The sequence below is a fragment of the Marmota flaviventris genome, chromosome 6 (genome assembly GCF_047511675.1).
Source record: "Marmota flaviventris isolate mMarFla1 chromosome 6, mMarFla1.hap1, whole genome shotgun sequence".
NCBI lineage: Eukaryota > Metazoa > Chordata > Mammalia > Rodentia > Sciuridae > Marmota > Marmota flaviventris.
In genome coordinates this window covers 109,809,750-109,827,834 of record NC_092503.1, presented here as the reverse complement: position 1 = coordinate 109,827,834, position 18,085 = coordinate 109,809,750, and the positions used below count along the sequence as shown (strand labels likewise).

The following is an 18,085-nucleotide window of genomic DNA, read 5'->3' as shown; positions in this document are numbered from 1 at the left end:
TAGCATACTTTTTTTTTTTAATTCAGTGCTGGGGATAAAATCCAGGGCCTCACACACGCTAGGCAGGTGCTCTGCCATTGAGTTATGCCCCCCAGCCCCAAATAACATGCTCCATATATGATAAAGTATTTAGTTCTCACAACAACCCAATGACATAGGTTATTATTATTCTCATTTTACAGATGAAGAAACCAGGAGAGGTTGAGCTACTTGCTTAATATCATGTAAATACTAAGTGGCAGAACAGACATTTGAACCCAGGCAGCCTGGCTCCAGAGCCTTTGCTATCAACCCCCAATTGATGGTGTGTGTGTGTGTATGTGTGAATAAGTGTGTGTTTTATACACATAATTCATTTTTAAATTGTTTTATAGGTTTGAAATAAAGACTGCAACTGTACTACAAAACTAAAAATAACATAAAACCTAGAAATCTAGTCTTGATAGAAGGATTTCTATTTACCCAAGGTCAAAGTTATTACTCAAAGTTTGAGAATGTCCTTGGTTTTTATGAAACTTACATCAAACTTTGAGTATTACCAAACTGGCTAGGGATAGTGCATGTCATAGTTAACATCGCAACTGGTAATTGTGTGCATAGTAGATACCTAAGAATTTTCCCACTCGCAAAATAAATCAGAAAAGCAATAAAGCAGTTGTGTGTGTAGTGTATACTTACTGCAATAGTTTGAACAGAGAATCTTTAGAAAGTCTCCTTAAGGCCCATATATTAAAGGCTGAATCCATAGGTTGATGCTACTGGAAGGGGAGAAGGCTTTAAGAGGTGAGATCTAGAGGGAGATCTTCGGGTCACTGGGGGTTATGTCTTTGAAAGGAATAGTGGGACCCAAGCCTTCTTCTGTCCCTTTCATTTCCTGCTCATGAAGGGTACAGTTTTTCTCTACATGATGAGCTGCCTTACCACAAGCCCAGTAGCATCCTTTGCTAAAACCCTTGACCTCAATAAATCTTTCTCTTGATAGATTGATTATATTGAGTATTTGTGACAATAATGAAGAGCTGGCTAACAGACTGTTTTAGTCAGCTTTTTTACTGCTATGACCTAAGACACATAATTCTAAAAACCTTGGGCCTTTGTTTTCTAGCTCTTGGCAGGGTAGGAAATAGGATCATTAGAAATAAGCCCATCCAGCACATCAAGAGAATTTGATGTGCACAATGGCTATTGAGTCTCTTGCCGTTAGGCATGGCCAGGTGGTTAAGTGCTGTCCCTGGACTAGGAACCAGAAGTGAAGTGTGGCAGGTCACACAGGTTCTGCTCTCCTGTCCATCCTTCTTTATAGCTGTGACATGGCCTAGGGGTCAGGTGATGAGAAGGGTCATACCTGGCGATGGCAGAGTAAGAGGATGAAATGAATTTGAATTCCTGATCCTGTGGAGTCACCACGTAAGCCATGGGCTACCTTCTCCTGCATTGCTACGTGGGTGTGGGGAGCCACTCCAAATGCACGCACCTGTAAGCCCTGATGCACCACGGGGATCTGAAAGATCACTGTAGCCAAGACTTGTGACTTGGGCTTTTCCCTCTCTCGGATAATAAGGCGTGGCTCTAGGAGTAGGTGGCACCCAGAGGGGTTGAGCTACAATCACTTGTTCCTTTGTAATCCTACCCCTTACCTCATTTGAATGGCTTCTCCCCTAAAAAAGGGTTTAGCATGTGTTCCTGTGTCTCTTTTCATGGACCTCTAAGGTCACAGAAGCCATCGCAGGACCCAAAGAAAAAGGTATTTCTCTGTCTCTGTGTGATTATTTCACGCAGCCCAGTTCACCTGGAGTGACCCTGAGTGTTTTAGTTGTGGAATGTGACACATGGGAGAGAAAAAGACTCTTGTTTAAACCATTTTAAGTCTCTATAAGAGCAGCCAAACTCACAAGCCAGTGAATATACTCCAGGTCATGAGAGAAAAGTTACATTATGTTTGGTGAATTTTGTTAAGAAGTCTAGGAAATATTCAAAGTGTTTTAGAACAAATTCAATAACATATTCAGCTTTGAGGCTTAATAGAAGCAACATTGGTTATTTAGAAAATTATTTAATGATGGTACAAAGAGGAGTATATTTTATTTGGTTGGTGTAATAAGCAAAGAATGTAAATTCAATTCATTTCCACAAATGTTTATGGAATGGTTACTGAGTGCCCAGCAAGGCCAATAGAGGCCTGACCTTCAGGGAACTCTCGGTCAGTGGGTATTTAGGAAAATTTGGTGTAAAAAAACAGAATTCATAGAATTCGGGATACAGTTATATCCCTGCAATTTGGGTTAGAGGGAGGCTCTGATAAAGTGGTCAAAAAAAGTGACTTTCATCCAAGGTGGAATGTCCTTGGTTTCTATGAAACTTACATCAAAGTAAGGCACATTCCTGGCATTGACACCATCAGGGTCCAGTCATAAAGTTCCGTGTAGCACTCTAATGGCTTTGTTGACCTGTGGTGTGCTGGAAACAATAGTGTAGGGAAACAGGCCAGGGGGACTCAGGGGGAAGCAAATGGCCGTAAGCAGGTCAAGCTGGATCCCTGTGGTATTGTGGAGGACACAGACAAGCAGGGGCACATCAAAGAGGACCAGTGGGGTCTGGGTGTGCAGTTCAGTGGTAGAGCACTGGCCTAGCATGTGCAACGCCCTGGAATTGATCCCCATCACCACAAAACAACAACAGCAGCAAGCAATGGAGGTGGAACACATAGTGTGGCCCCAACCTGGGGCTTCCAGCAAGACTGTTGAGAAAGACACCCAAGCAGAGTGGTAAGCCCAGGAGGGTGAGAATTGGAACTGAAAGGCCCAGTTAGGCTTCTTTGCCTGGAGAAATGTGACCACTGAACATGACGTCCTTGGTTTCCCCTTTGCCCTTTCCTTCTTCTTTGAAGCCCTTCCCACTGTGGGACAGGTTCCAGCAGACTTTAGGATGGCTGATGTGCTGTCTTGAATGTGGATCAGCAGATGTTACCTCAATCTGCCGCCCAGGAATCGGAAGGGTCTTCATTTGTAAGAAGTGCCCAGAGCTGCGGGCCACACTCCCGCATGGTGTCAGAAAGCTTGAGCAGATTAAAGACCCTAGCCATCAGCTCGGTGAATGACAATGCCACCCTTCCCTGAGCAGGGGACCATAGGGAATGACAAATCGAAGGCATTAGATGGCACTTGGGAGGCTAAGAAAAAGGTCAGTAATTAATTACTTTGGAGCAGTCTGGCAGAAATATTGATGCCTGGAAGACACTTGAAGTTTTCTTTCTCTTCAGACAGCAGTGACACAGGAAGGGTCCAGAGGATGGCAATTGGGTAGAGGAGAGAGAATGCAGGGGAGAAGCAAGAAAAGGTAGAGTAGGGTCAGCCGTGAGAATGCTTTCCCTGAAATGTGGTTTGAGATTGGATTTCTGGGGGTCTCACCCCAAACTTTTCCATACCTCTCCAGTTTCCAGTAATAAGACCTGGGTTTGATTTTGGTTGAGTCCTAAGTCAAAAGCCCAAATCCAGCAGCATACAGTCATGGGATTTTTTTTTTCAGTTTTATTCAGTATCTACTCTGTGCTGTGCATTTTGCTGGATCATTTAAATAGTGTTATTTTTGTTTATTTATTTTTATGTGATGCTGAGGATTGAACCCACTGCCTCACACATCCTAGGCAAGCAGTCTACCACTGAGCTATAACCCCAGCCTGGTAATGGGCTTTTAAAAATAATTGCCCATAATTTATAAGGAAAATTGCTCTCTTTCATATAAAGAAATATATATGCACACATACACACATATGTATATATATATATATATATATATATATATGTACGGGTATGTGTATAGTAAACATCTATGTATATATACATATATATGGACATATTAATTTGACTTTTAAAAAAATATTTATTTTTTAGTTATAGGTGGGCACAATATCTTTATTTATTATTATGTGTGTACTAAGGATCGAACCCAGTGCCTCACACATGCTAGGCGAGCGCTCTACCACTAAGCCATGGCTCCAGCCCTTCATTTGACTTTTAACCAAGGTTTATTTATAATGCTTGTTTTCATACAAAACTTTGTGACTGATATTAAAAAGATACTAAAATAGACTAAATAAAATACCAAAATGAAAGCCCTTGAAAAAATTTTTTTTTTGTTTTTAGTAATGGGGATTGAACTTGACCACTGAGCCACATCCCCAGCCCTATTTTGTATTGTATTTAGAGACAGGGTCTCTCTGAGTTGCTTAGCGTTTTGCTGTTGCTGAGGCTGGCTTTGAACTCACACTTCTCCTATCTCAGCCTCCCAAGACACTGTGATTACAGGCATGCACTACTGTGCCCAGCAAAGACCTTGAATTTTGCTGAAATGAAATTTTAATGATAAATGAGAAGTCCTCTATTTACCTTGAATGAGTTAACATTGTCCTCTTTGGCATAATAGATAAATATATTGAGCTGTAAATGTTTGATAGACTGTACTAAGCACCTGAGTTTTTTTAATATATTTTTTTTTTTTTTTAGTTTTAGGTGGACACAGCATCTTATTTTATTTTTATGTGGTGCTGAGAATGGAACCCAGTGCCTTACATATGCTAGGCGAGCACCACTTGAGCCACATTCCTAGCCTCGGTACCTGAATTTTAATCTAATTTTTCCCTGCACAAAAAGGTGGGAGAGGGGCTGAGGTTGTGGCTCAGTGGTAGAGCACTTGCTTAGCATGTGTGAGGCACTGGGTTTGATCCTCAGCACCACATATAAATAAATGAATAAAATAAAGGTATATATATATATATATATATATATATATATATATATATATATATATATATATAAGGTGGGAGGTCCAAAACTGATGTTCTTAGGAGAGAGAATTCAACCTGGAACGTAGTCTATGGAGCACTGTATCCTGAGCCCCGTGTCTCCCTCCATCCTCCATCTCCTTACCCTGTTTAATTTTCTTCACAGCACTTATTTCTAGTTCTTATTTTTCTGCCACTTTAACGCTTGTCATTAAAGTATAACACAGATGTAGGAAAGTGCAAGTAGGTGAACAGCTGGATGGATTTCCCAGTGGTCAGGAATTTGAAAAAAGAACATTGTTTATTTAATTGTAAAATATATACAACACAATAGTTACTGTTTTAACCGTTTTTAACTGTACATTCAGCCATCTCCACTGTTCATTTCTAGATGGAAGCTCTGCACCCTTTCAACACTAATCTCCCATTCCCCAACCCCCAGCCCCTGGCAGTCACCATCGTCCATCAAATTCACAGACTTTCTATGTCGCTGATGTTTCAGTGTCAGACCAGGATCTCCAGTGTGGGCAGTAGGAGCTGCTAACTTCACAGTTAATTCCCTTTGCTGGTCACAGGAATAAGTGGATTCCTTCCACTTAAGTGGATTGAGCTTTATGAATTTGACCATTTCGGGTACCTCACATCTGGTCTTAAGCTTTTTTTTTTTTTTTTTTTTTTAATATTGTGGATGGAACTCAAGGGTGCTTAACCACTGAGCAACATACCCAACCCTTTGTTTGTTTGTTTTAAGACAGGGTGCAACTCAGGTTCAACTCTGTGAGTTAATACGAACTTATGTCCTCATTAAGTTGCTGGGGCTGGCCTCAAACTTAGGATCCTCTTGACTCAGCCTCCCAAGTCTCTGGGATTACAGGTGTGTACCACCACCCCCAGTTGGTCATAGACTTTTTTTTTTAGTTATTTCTTTATTTGTTGGTCATAAACTTTTGATATGAAGTGGACTGATTGGCTGACCCTAAACACTGTACATCATGTGCTTCCTGTTTCTTTATATATGCTATAAGTTGGTTAGTGTTCAGCTGTGTGACGACCATGCTTAGCTAGCTATGATGCCGTAAAGACTATTCCTACGGATGTTTCGCTCATTTCCTGTCATTGCTGGGAGAAACTACCATGCAGCTAATATTTCAGTGTCAGACCACAGTCTCTGGTGCGGGAAATAGAAGCTACCAACTTAATAGTTAACTTCTTTTGCAGGTCACAGTAATAAGTGGATTCCTTCCACTTAAGTGGATTTGGCTTATGATCAGTGGCGGTATGAACACCATTGCTCAGAAATCAAAGCTGTGTTTGAAGGATGCGGCCTCTGCTAGTGATGAGTTCTGAATTTTTTTTCTTCATCTACTTTCAGAGACTTCTTAATTATGTAAATTTTATACCCCAAAGAGTGCCTGTTTTTTTTTTTAAGTGTCAAGTATGCAGTTATGCTTTTTTTCTGTTCTTATTCTTTCCCTCAATCTGAATCCTGTTTAGCTGAGCAAGAAACATCTGGAACATCCATTGGGAGAAAGGCACATCTGGTTTAGAGTCTTTCTGGATCATGAAAAAGAGAATAAACATTGGAAAAGATTGAAATGTGTTGGGAGAACATGTCCAAACCTGATTCCAGAGCATGAGAATCCGAAGACATTGCTCTGGAGGCAAAGGGCAGTCCTGAAGCCGGGGCCTTTCTCTCTCCAAAGCCCCATAACAGCAAGCAGGCTGGTGGTCATGAACACGGCCACAAGTTCATCTCCAGAGCTGGAGAAGACTGAAGAGGAAGAGGCCTCCTCTCCGGTTGTGAAATAACAAGGACTAACCACTTCATGGATATCTTGGAGGAACTGTTGAGGACATGAAATTCATGAGATGAAATCATTGCTCTCAACTTCCCTATTAGAACTGTGCCAGGCACTCCATACCCTGTAAGTTTGTATTTTTTCCCACTTGTGTGGATGGGTGTGAATATGTTCTCGCCTCACTGACTTGAGATCTTCCCTTGTGACTTGCTTTGGACAATAGTATGTGGGTGGAAGTGACCATGACATGCCTTGCAAGAGGCCTGGTGTGTTTTTCTTGACCCTCTGGTGCATATGCCATTTGACACTGTGCCTCCTGGAGCTGCTGGTCCCAGGAGAATTAGACAAATTCCAGGGAGTAAACCGGAACCAGAGCTGCACGAGGAGTCAGGTTAGCGGATCTTCAGCCTGAAGTTGATTGAGGATAGCTGACCTCCAGACCCAAGAGCGAGAAGAAAAGACATGCTTCTTGTTGGAGGCTGCTGAGATTTGGGGTGGTTTGTTACATGATGTTATTGTGCCAATAGCCAAGAAGTACACACAAAATGGCAGAAACCAGGGGGTAAAGGGTAAACGAAGCAGATGGCTGACATGTGAGGCAAGAAGGAAGTGGGGACGACATCTGAGCAGAGAGCAGGTAGAGAAGGGCCTCCAAGAAAAAGATGGAGGTAATGGGAAAGTATTACGACAGCAGCAGCTCCACCAGGGGCTGGATGGGCAGTGGGAAGAGGAACACCACCTCACACATGTGCACACGTGCGCGCGCGCACACACACACACACACCCTCTGTGCCATTAGTGAGCACACAGCCTTTCTGGTCTTTGTTCTGTGTTGACAATGTCCAGGAGGTCTCCAGAGAGTAAAAGTTTGATTCTTATTAGGGTCCAGACTTCCAGTTATGGGGGCTACCTGGGCTCATGGTCACAGTGTGGGAGTGGAACAATAGGAAGGTGAAGCACGTGAGATCTCAGGATCAGACTCTGTTGAGTGGGTATTAGCACCACCTTCTGGGATGTTCTCTAACTTTAAAAAGTCCTTAGTCCCCGGAGTTAGTCCTCCAAGACAGAGTTTTTGGGCTATCTAGCACAAGCTGGGCTCTGTAAGGTCCTGTGGGCCTTGGGGGAAGTTAATTTAGCCCCTTGGAATTGAGGTTTAGAGGCAAAGGGGTAATAACAGGACCTACCCCAAAGGACTACTAGAAGGAGTAAATGAGTGGAGACCTAGGTGTGTGGCCCAGAGGGAAACCCTCCATGAGTTAATATGAACAGCTATGCTGCCATTTTGTAATGAGAATTGCTACCTAGTAATGTTTTACCGAGCCTAGACATTTATCAAAAGTAGGAGTCTCATCAAATGGACTGGAACGCCACGTCTGGACTCTCGTTGGGAAGATCCTGAGAAGCACCCATTCTTCCCACCTTTTTCCCTCAGCCCACATCAGCCATCATGCTGGCTTTGGCTTTCCCTTTCCTCTTTTTCTTGGGAAAATCTGCCTATTCTTATGCTTGCTGAGGAGAAAAGGGCAGAGGTGGACCTGAAGGAGCAGATGGCAGAGCTCAGCAGGATGTCCCATCCTACCACCAGCCAGGGCTGTGGACGTATTTTATAGTTGGCTCTTCCACTGTGGCTTGGTGACCTTCTGCTTTACCTGTGGTTGTGACCTTTATTCATGACACCAATCAGTGGGCATTTTTAGCCAGATCAGTCCTGTCACACTAACTTGCATTTATTTTCCCATTGGAGACATTTGCTCTGGTTCTGTCTCATACTTTCCCAGCCATGAGCTTCCTGCCTAGCCATTTTGGCATTTTTCTTAGGGTTTGTGTGGAAAAGCCCCTCTGTCCCAGGAGGGAATCTTCCTTGTCTTCTCCCTAAAGGCAGCCCTTCTGGAGGCTCTTAGTCTGTTCCTGGTCTTGATCAAAGCCTGAGTGGGGACTTACGGGGGATCTCGCAGCCCGCTTTCTGGAGCAGCAGGTGAGCAAGGCTAGGGAATGGACTGCCTTTTTCCTTCCTTCAGAGGCCTGCTGCTCTTCAGCAACTGGCACAAAGGAAACTGGCATCTATCATTTTCTCTCCTGAACCTTCTTCAAGAGCATAGGCTAAAGGCTCTTCTGTTCCTCTTGCATCAAATTTGTATGTACTTCATTATTATAGCAACCACAGAAGGAAATGATTTTACCGACAGAAATTTCTTACCATGCACGTGTCTTTTAAGTGATTGACATATATTTATTCATGAATCCTCTCCACAACCTTGTGAGGTAGGTGCTACACTTTTCCCTCTTTGCACATGAGGCACCTGAGGGTCAGAGAAGTTGAGAAACTTGCCTGAGGCACACAGCTTACACACAGGCGGGGCAAGATCAGCACCCAGGGAGTCAGGTTCTAATTCTGCACTTGTACCTAATATGTCTTAATGCTGATTGTCACAGTGTTGGCTTGTTTGAAGGCCTTAATAACATTTAATTACTCATTTTTTTTCCTGGAAAAGTAACAAACATTCTATAATGTTTAGCAATTTGGCAACTTTTTAATAAGCCCTGGGAGAGTCTGCCCTGAATTTGTAATTGTTCTCTTTAGAATATGGATCACTCCCTGAGCACAGTAGTGTACACCTTTAACCCCAACCACTCAGGAAGCTGAGGCAGGAGGGTCATAAGTTTGAGGCCAGCCTGGACAACTTAGTGAGACTCTGTTGCAAAATGAAAAATAAAAAGGGCTGGGAATGTATCTCAGTAACAGATCTTCCTTGGGTTCAATCCCAGTGGGGCGCTCACACACACACACACAAATGGATTACTTAATTTTCTTTGTCCCCGACTTGGAGCCTCAGGTACCAATTCCAGGCTACAGGAAAAAGTCCATTCAACTTCCTTTAGTATCCAACCTCTCCCTCTCTCAGCCTGCCTGAAACCAACTTCACCATCTCCCTCGCTGCCCCTCTTTCCTCTTCCCAGCTCACCCAGAAACTCCTGTACCATTACCCTGGTGACCTCAGGCTACAAGGCTTAGTGTTGTCCTTGACTCCTCTCTGTGGTTGACTTCTCATATCCAATGCCAGGCTCAGCCTCGTCAGACAGCAGCCTTCCCCTCCCAGACCAGTCTCCTGAGAGCTCTAGGGTTCCAGTCAGAAGGAGATGGAGGTTGCCGAGTTCAGTAAAAGACCAGCCATAAAGGTGTGGGTGGGGTTTAAAAGCAGCAAGGGATGCAGCAGGACCCCAGGGTTGGGACAGCAAGGACTCACTGCTACCTCTAGGCCTGCAGGGCCCACTTATCTGACTCCAGAGAAGACTGCCTCCTGCCTCCCATGGGAACTGGGGGATGCAGTCTTTATAGGTCAGCCTCTCAGGCAGAGAGCAGGGGTGGGATGGGAGACAGTGGGGAGTGGACCTGGAAGATCTCAGGGAGGACGCGAGGACAGGCAGCCTACACCACTTTTGTCATTCGTAGATGAGGGATTGGCTGTGACTTCCCATTCTCTGTTGGGATAAACCTGACATTCAAGGAATTGCCCATCAGCCCCTTCTTCTCCTTTCCTATTCCATACAGCACAGGTGTTCCACTCACCTAAGCTGAGATCCTGACTCTACAAGTCTGTTTTATATATTGCAAATGTTAAATAATTTTAAAAAATCTTAATTTTTAAAAAATCTTATGCTACTTTGAAATCCAATTCTAAAGGGATGTTTATGCTTCTGGGGACAGGCACCCTTGCAGGGCTCTCCTGACTGACTGGTACTGAGATAACAATGGACCCTCTCCTTGCTGAGAACTCTGGAACAGCAGCAAGACTCCCAGCTTGGAAGCTGGAGAGGCTGTGTTTAAGGTCTAGCTCTGCCAGTTACTAACTGGACTAGTTACTCCGTCCCATGCCTTCCCGTATTTCTCATTTGTTAATGGGGAGGATTGTGATGGCGCTTCACAATGCTCAGGACTAAGTGAATGATGAAGGCCAGGCGTGGTGGCTCAGGAGGCTGGGGGTAGGGTGGGGCACTGAGGCAGGAGGATGGTAAGTTCAAAGCCAGCTTTAGCAACTACTCAATTCAGCGAGACCCTGTCTCTAAATAAAATACAAAAAAGGGCTGAGGATGTGGCTCAGTAGTTAAGCGCCCCTGGGTTCAACACCTGTACCCCGCCCCCCCAAAAAAAAGAATGCTTAGAAATTGGCATATCTATCAGCTGGGGGAAGGGACAGTGTTTTACTCACTTTGAGTCCCCTGCACTTGGCACTATGACTGGAACAAAGATGGTGTCTGATAGTTTCCTAACCTGAATTGAGGGTGATGCTTTAAAGATCAAGGAGCTGGCCGTGTTAGGCGGCTCATGCCCCCACCCCATCTTTGCCAGACTTCCTGTGCCTGAAGGTTTTGCAGACTGTGCCAGTAATCCATCCAACACGGAGGTCTCCAGCACCGCCTTAACATAAGGGCTGCGGAGGAGTCTCAGATGGCAACTCCCTCCTCATGTCTGGGTTTGCACTGCCATCTGGCGTGTGCTGGTGGGACAGCTAAGTACTGAGGTTTGTGGTTGGGTGACCTTTTCTGACATTGGGGAAAAGGGGCATCCCTGCATGGGCTTTTGCAGTGGTTAGACCCTCCCACTCCCAATTTGGCTTGAGCTTTTGGAACTCTCCAAACACAGAATTTTTTTTTTTAAACAATATCTCTGATTCCTCAGTCAAGAAATAACACCATCCTCTGCAAGCTCAAGTTTCTACTGTAGGCATTTCTTGTTCTGCCAAGACCCAAAAGGAATAGGGTCAAGTTTATGTGATATCTTGCCCCCTCTGCTGCCTGGCTTCTCATCCCTGGACATTTAATTCTCTTCTCAAGAGTCGGGATTGTAGGAGCAGAGGAGGTGGGGAGAACTGAACAGGCCTCTCTATCTAGTGCAAGCATCTCACCGCCCTCCCTGCCTGCCCTCCTCCCGCTCCCAGCCTTGCTGTCTGTCTCCCTTCTCAGATCCAAGCTCCAAGTCACTGAACCCAAAGTGGGAGTCTTCTAGGGCACAGATGGGGAGTGGAGGCTAACGTCCATCTTCTGCTGATCTCGCTATGGAACCTGCTACAAACGTCCACCTTTTACCCTCAAATTGAACCACATGAAATTGCGGAAATGGAACTATGTTCCTGAACAGCAATTTCTTTGGGTTCAACGTGATACGTCCCATTTAAACCCTAGTGCTAGTTGATGGTCTAGAGTCCCAAGTTTCCTGGGCTCATTTAGACCCAGGAGAACCAGGCTGGTGACACACAAGGTTCCTGGACTATGGAGCTGGAAGGAGAGCCTAAAGCTAGAGAGAAGATAGAGTTCACCTCAAGACCCTGACTCTGCTCCCTACATCAGAACTCCCTCTCTGCACACAGGTTCTGCAGTGAGCTCCAGGCTGGGTTTTGTTTGGGGCACACAGTCAGGGATTAGCAAGGGAACCCTGGGGAAGACCCTCTTCTAGCGAGATGGTGATTGCCCTCCTGGCTATTTGGGGGTTTTCTGGGGTTCCTCAGGGAGCTTCAGGTTTCTGAACACACCCAACATCTCCTACCCCTATATCTGCTGCTGAATCCTGGTGGTGCGGAATGAACAGGAGGCCAAGCTAAGCAGAGGCAGACCCATGACCTAAAGGACTCCTTTAATGGCTTCTGTCCTCTGCCAAACTTTGTGGGGTGGCCACCCGAGCAGGCCCAGGCAGTAAGCATCTAAAACTTATCCAAGGGATGAAGGCAAATCAGCCTAGGAGATTTAAGTTGCAGAGTAACAGAAGGTTTATGAGTCATGGTTTATAGGACTCACTGGGGACAAGAGAGCTTCTCCTCTGAAATTTACCTGTCTTACAATCAAAGGACCAACAGATAGGTATTGATGTCTAGGAACCTGGTGGTGTAGGTTAGGGACCTGGTCTCTTTCCTTCCAGGAGCATGCAAACAGGAGACAGAGGGGCTCAGCTCAGACCATTTTACTCATCCATCCATCGATCCAACCATTAAGCAAATGGTTATAGAGGGCCTCTATATGCCAGGCACTGTACTATGTGCTTAGCATAGAACAGTGAACAAAATAGACAAAAATCTGTTTTCCTATTATTGCAGCATCTTGGATAAGGCCATTAATAACTATGCTGTTGCCCAGCTCACATTTCTATTAAAAAGTTGCTAACTCTTCTACCATGGGATAATTAAACAAAATGTGTTTTTAAACTGTAATAAAGGCAAGTGCCCCAGATATGTTAGATTTTTAGGAAGCTTTATACACAATTGGATATATCATTTCAGCCTACGTATGTTAATTACATATGCACTGGAAAAGGACAAGGAAGAAATAGCCCTTAAACATATGTGATGGTGTGTTGGATTGCATTTTCTAATATGGCCACAAGATCCCCCATCCGTTAGGCTGTTCATATAATGTAACCTTGATTCCTCCAGGGAGGGGTGAGGTCTACCTGACTCTGTGATGGAGGCAATACAGCTTCTGCCTGGTCTTCTTGAGAAGACCCATACCAGGAGGAAGCACATGAAAAACTCATACCTAGGTGATCTGGCAAAAGACCCAGATGAAGCCCCAGCTAACAGCCACCATCAGCAGACATAGGAATGAGGAAGTTCCAGTCATCCTGTAACTGCAACAGCAGAGACCCCAACTCTGAACAGCATAGTCTAGTCGACTCCCAGAATCCACAGATAATAATGATCATTGTTGTTAAAGTGACAGAACTTGGTGGAAATTTGTTATCCAGCAATAGACATCCAGAAAAAGTGGTTGAGGGACTGGGGTTGTGGCTCAGCGGGGTAGAGCGCTTGCCTAGCGTGTTCGAGGCCCTGGGTTTGATCCACAGCACCACATAAAAATAAATAAATAAATAAAACAAAGGTTAAAAAAAAAGTGGTCTATCTCTGGATTGTGGGATTATGAGTGTCAACAATACCTTTCTGCATTTTCTAAGATTTCTACAATGACCAATTATTTCCTTTATAACCAGTAAAAATAAAGAAAAAAATCATGAAAAATAAAACACAGTCTGAAATTTCCCCCCACTTCACCAAGGGAGAAACTAGTTCTAAATATAAATTTAGGGACTAAACTCAATTTGAAAAGAGCTTTCTATGCAAGATTTATTAGATACTGGAAAGGAAGGATTTGGAAGATAAATTTCAGCTGACAGGAGAGAAAGAGGGGAGTAGATCTGGGATGAAGAAACTTGGAAATGAATCTCAGTTTTCTGAGTGACCTTGAGCAAGCCTTTGCTCAAAGTCAGTTTTCTATTTTGAAAAATGCAGCTGGCTGCCTAAGGAAGATAACATCCACCAGGGCGCCTGGCCCAGAAAAGGCGCTCTAAGTGGTCGGTGAATCCTGTTAAATCAATGCCAATTATCAGGGGGCATCTGCAAGCCTTGTGGAGGGCCATCCTTCACTGCCACCAGAGGCTACAGTTCTAATTATGAAAATTGCCTGGAAAAGAACCACGACCCTTAAAAAAATAAAGAAAAAATATATTAAAAACAACCAAGCAGCTTTTTCGGGTTCTTTGACTCGGTCGCCCCACTATGCGTGGGACCTCGTGCTGCACCTCTCAGGAGACCCCATCCGGGGCCGAGGCCAGAAAGCCAGAATGCAAGCGGGAGAGGAGCCCCGGCAGCCGGTCTGCAGGAAGCGGCGCGGTGTCCGGGCAACCCAGGGAACGCGCCTGGGCCGGCGGCAGGTGCAGGCGGCGGCGGCGTCCCTCTTGCCCTCGCCTCTAGTCCCGGCATTCGGCAGTTCGGCCGCCAGTTGGTGCGTTGATCTCGGCCACATTCTCCATGGAGGCCTCCGAGGGTAGACCTGGGGCTCTCCTAGAAAATGGAGTACCAAGACCCACAGGTGCAGAGGGAGCCCCTCGGTGGGCGGGACAGCGATCCCTGCGGGGCTGGGGGGCGAGATCTTTCTGGAGCCCTGGGGCGTCCGAACCCAGAAACGCCCCTGGGCTGCAAGGAGGGAGGTTCTGATTTAGAGCCCAACCCTGTGCTCTTCAGAGGCTTGTGGAGTATGTTTGTTTTGGCTGATAATCTTTCATATGAATGTCTTGTCTTGTCTCTGGGTCACTGTTAATATTTAAAATAACCACGTGTACAGAGGAGCCCATGCACACTGGAAATGGTCTGGAGAGTTGCCATCTTCCCTCCATCTCAAGATCGACCTGCAGCAGAGAGCTGGAGAAGGTTCCAGAGAAAGCTGACTCCTGCTTGACCAAGGTGGAGAGGAAATACAGTTGAGTTCTAAGAAATCAGGAGGGCTGGGTGTGGATTTGTTGCCATATCCAGCAGGCACTATTAGAAGGCTAGTGTGTTAGTCAGCTTTCTGTTACTGTAACAAATACCTGAGATGATCAAATTATGAAGAGAAAAGGTTTATTTTGGCCTACAGATTTGCAGGTTTTAGTCCATGTTTCTTTGGACCTGTGGTGACACATCATAATGGGAGCATATGGTAGAGAAAAACTACTCACCACCTCTCCAGGATGTGAAAAAAAAAAAGAGAGAAAGGGGGCTGGAGTACCACTGTCTTCTTCAAGGATATGCCCTAATGACCTAAGACCTCCCACAGGGCCATCTGTTTAAAGGTCCACCACTTTCCAATAGTGCCATGTTCTGGGGACCAGGCCTTTAGCAATGGGCCTTTGGGGCACATTCAAGATCCAAACTATAACATCTAGCTTGGAGGCATTTAAAAAGAGTTGCTGGACTAGTAGTTTAAGTCTGTGTTAATCCAAGATCTGATTAGGCAGAGTGCACCATTCTCCTAAATTACCTTGTTAGATCTTATTACAGCTCAGGAAGTAGATCACAAATGAGCAGAGGAAGTGCTTTGGTTGATAAATGGGATTTGGGATTTGACCTGAGTCTGCCAGTCTCCAGAGTCTGTGCCCTTCCATTTTTTTTCCTTTGCTGGATATTAGAAGATTTGTGGAACTGTTTATTGGTTTAGACAGATCAGATAGAAATTATGAACACTCTAAGGAGGGGTTTAAATTAAATAATGGCTGGTCCCTCCATAATAGGTTCTTCAGGCTGAGGAGCATGCGTGGAGGCACATTTGCTTGTACAGTACAGCGTCATGGAGCAGAGAAGCGACAGTCCCTCAGAAAACTCAGGGTGAGCCCTTGCTCAGGTTGTCATTCACCTGACAGAGTGAGTGCCCTGTGTGTTGCCAAAAGGGGCTAGAGAATGGACCACCTTTGCCCCATCAGATTTTAGATTGGTCTTTGTTCTCCTGGATCCCAGGTGTGATCTTTGGATTCTCCTTTGTAGTAAGGAGAGAGGAGGGAGGTATGGTGACCCATCCCCAGCAGTAAACTGAGCCTGGTGGCAGGGACAGCAAGGAGAAAAGGGTTCTGGGATTTGAACTTCAAGCTCCAGAGCTTCCTCAGTTTCCAAATTTAGTTTGGGGTAAAGGAAGAAGGTGCTGTTTATAAAGGGTGGAGCGAGGGAGGCACCATGCTTCGGAGTTAGGGGTACCAGAAGGACACTAGGCCCAAGTATTAGCAGACCACATTATCCAAAGAACCATAGTTTCTTTTTCCCTTGCTTAGGAGACCACATTGGACCTCAGCTTAAAACGAGAGTTCATGGGTTGGAGGAAAGGAGGAGACCCACAAATCAGTCACAGATACACTGAGCTATGTGCATCTTTCCAGCAGAGAGTGCGTGGGAGGGTGTCCTGGCATCATAAAAGGGTTACAAGCCACTGCCCCAGACCCCTAGTTTGCTTGTTGAGCAGAGAAGCAGGAGTGGGAAGCTGAGTGTTTGCTTAAAAGGGTGTCCATGTTAAACTAACAGGGCTTGATGTATTATTTGTTTCCCGGCCTGACAGAGGTATTGTGAAAGTTGTCTGAGCTGACAAGTGTGTGAAAGTGCTCTGGTTATGGAAGGTGATGGATATAACACTAAACTACATTTTATAAATTGTGCTCCTTATTATTGAAACTTTGAAAGAGTTATTTGATGCTTATGGGACTCAAATTTTTTTATCTGTTCATTTTATTTGTAATTATGGGCTCCTTTTCATTTCTGATACTGTTTACTTGTGTTTTAAATTTTGTCCTTGAACTCTGTTTATCCACCTCATGCATTTTTTCATGTTCTAGTTCTGATAATCTTACTAATTTTATTAATTTCTGTTCTTAGTTTATGATTTCCTTCCTTATCACTTGTAGGGGTTACTCTTTCTTTCTTTTTTTATACTAGGGATTGAAGCCAGGGGTGCTTAACCATTGAGCCACATCCCCAGCCCCTTTTTAAATTTAAAGACATGGTCTTGCTAAGTTTCTGAGGCTGGCTTTGAACTTGCGATCCTCCTGCCTCAACCTTCTGAGTTGCTGGGATCATAGGTGTGTGGCACCGTGCCCAGCTTCCTTATTTCTTAAGTTGAAAGTTTATCTCATTAGTTTTGGAAACTTTGTTTTTGAACATTATAATCTCCCTGTACTGTCTAAAGACAGACATTTTTCACAGTTTGCATCTCTGAAGTTGGGACTGATCTTACCAGCACCGCGGGCCTAGCAGCAGGTGCAGAGCAGTTGTGTAGTCTTTGCTGTATGAGCATTGAAGCATGAAGAAGGCTTGTCCATAGCTGGGAGAAAATCCCAGCTCTCATTTAAGAAGGGTTGTGCTGAGGTCAAAATTAGGTGGGCAATGTGAATTGAGTTGATGTAGGAGTCAGACTTTTGATGTGAATGAGGGATAAGAATGCCTTTGCCAATTTATTTTCTTTTATTTTCTCTCTTATACATATGAATCATAAGATTTAAATTTGTATCTAAGTCTAAAGGAATGCTTTAATAAGGGTAAAATAAAACTTCAATGCGATAAAAGTACTGTGTTTTTAATTGACAGCTTTTATTCCTTGTGGTTCATAAAATAAAAATGTTGTTCAAACTGATGGTATCTTAGATCTAGTGAAATGTAGTATATGCACTTAAGGCTCCAATTTGTAATTACTGTTTTTGTTGAATTCCACAAGTTTTGATAGATAGTATTTATGTCCATTGATGATTAAGCGTCCCATGATTTCCATTATGATTTGTTCTTTTGTATGAATTATTTAGAGTTGCGGTTTGAGTTTCCAGACTTATGGATGGTTTTTGGCTGTCTTTTTATTATTGATTTCCAGTTGCATTGCATTGTGGTCAGAGCATGGTCTAGATTGTATTTGTTGACACTTTTTTTTGTTGCTTTTTATTGTCTGGGTAGTTCCTCCTTTGACAGCTGGGGACCGTCCCTTCCTCCTTACAGTGCTACTCTTTTCCTGCCCCCTCCACTGGGCTTGATTTTATCCCAGCAATTCACATGGCTTGACTTCAGTGTACCTGGGGCTGCTCTAGGCTCTGGGGCACATTCCAGAACAGCATTTCCTTCAGTCGGCTGGTCCTACAAATCGTCTGAGGTGGTTCTTAAAAACACTCATTCCCAGGTGGTCTCTTGTAGGTCTGGAATCTGCATGTTGAACGAGTGCCCTGCGTTGATTCTTATGAACC

General features: G+C 44.4%; 1 protein-coding gene across 1 annotated transcript in view; it reads left to right on the top strand.

The window, feature by feature from the left end:
* Positions 1–14,693: 14,693 nt before the first annotated feature.
* The window catches only part of Spats1 (spermatogenesis associated serine rich 1), a 42,020-nt gene continuing 38,628 nt past the window's right edge, over positions 14,694–18,085 (top strand). The window contains exon 1 of the mRNA XM_027950469.1: positions 14,694–14,820. Within this exon, the coding sequence (XP_027806270.1) occupies positions 14,694–14,820 (127 nt within the window). The remainder of the gene's footprint in view (positions 14,821–18,085) is intronic.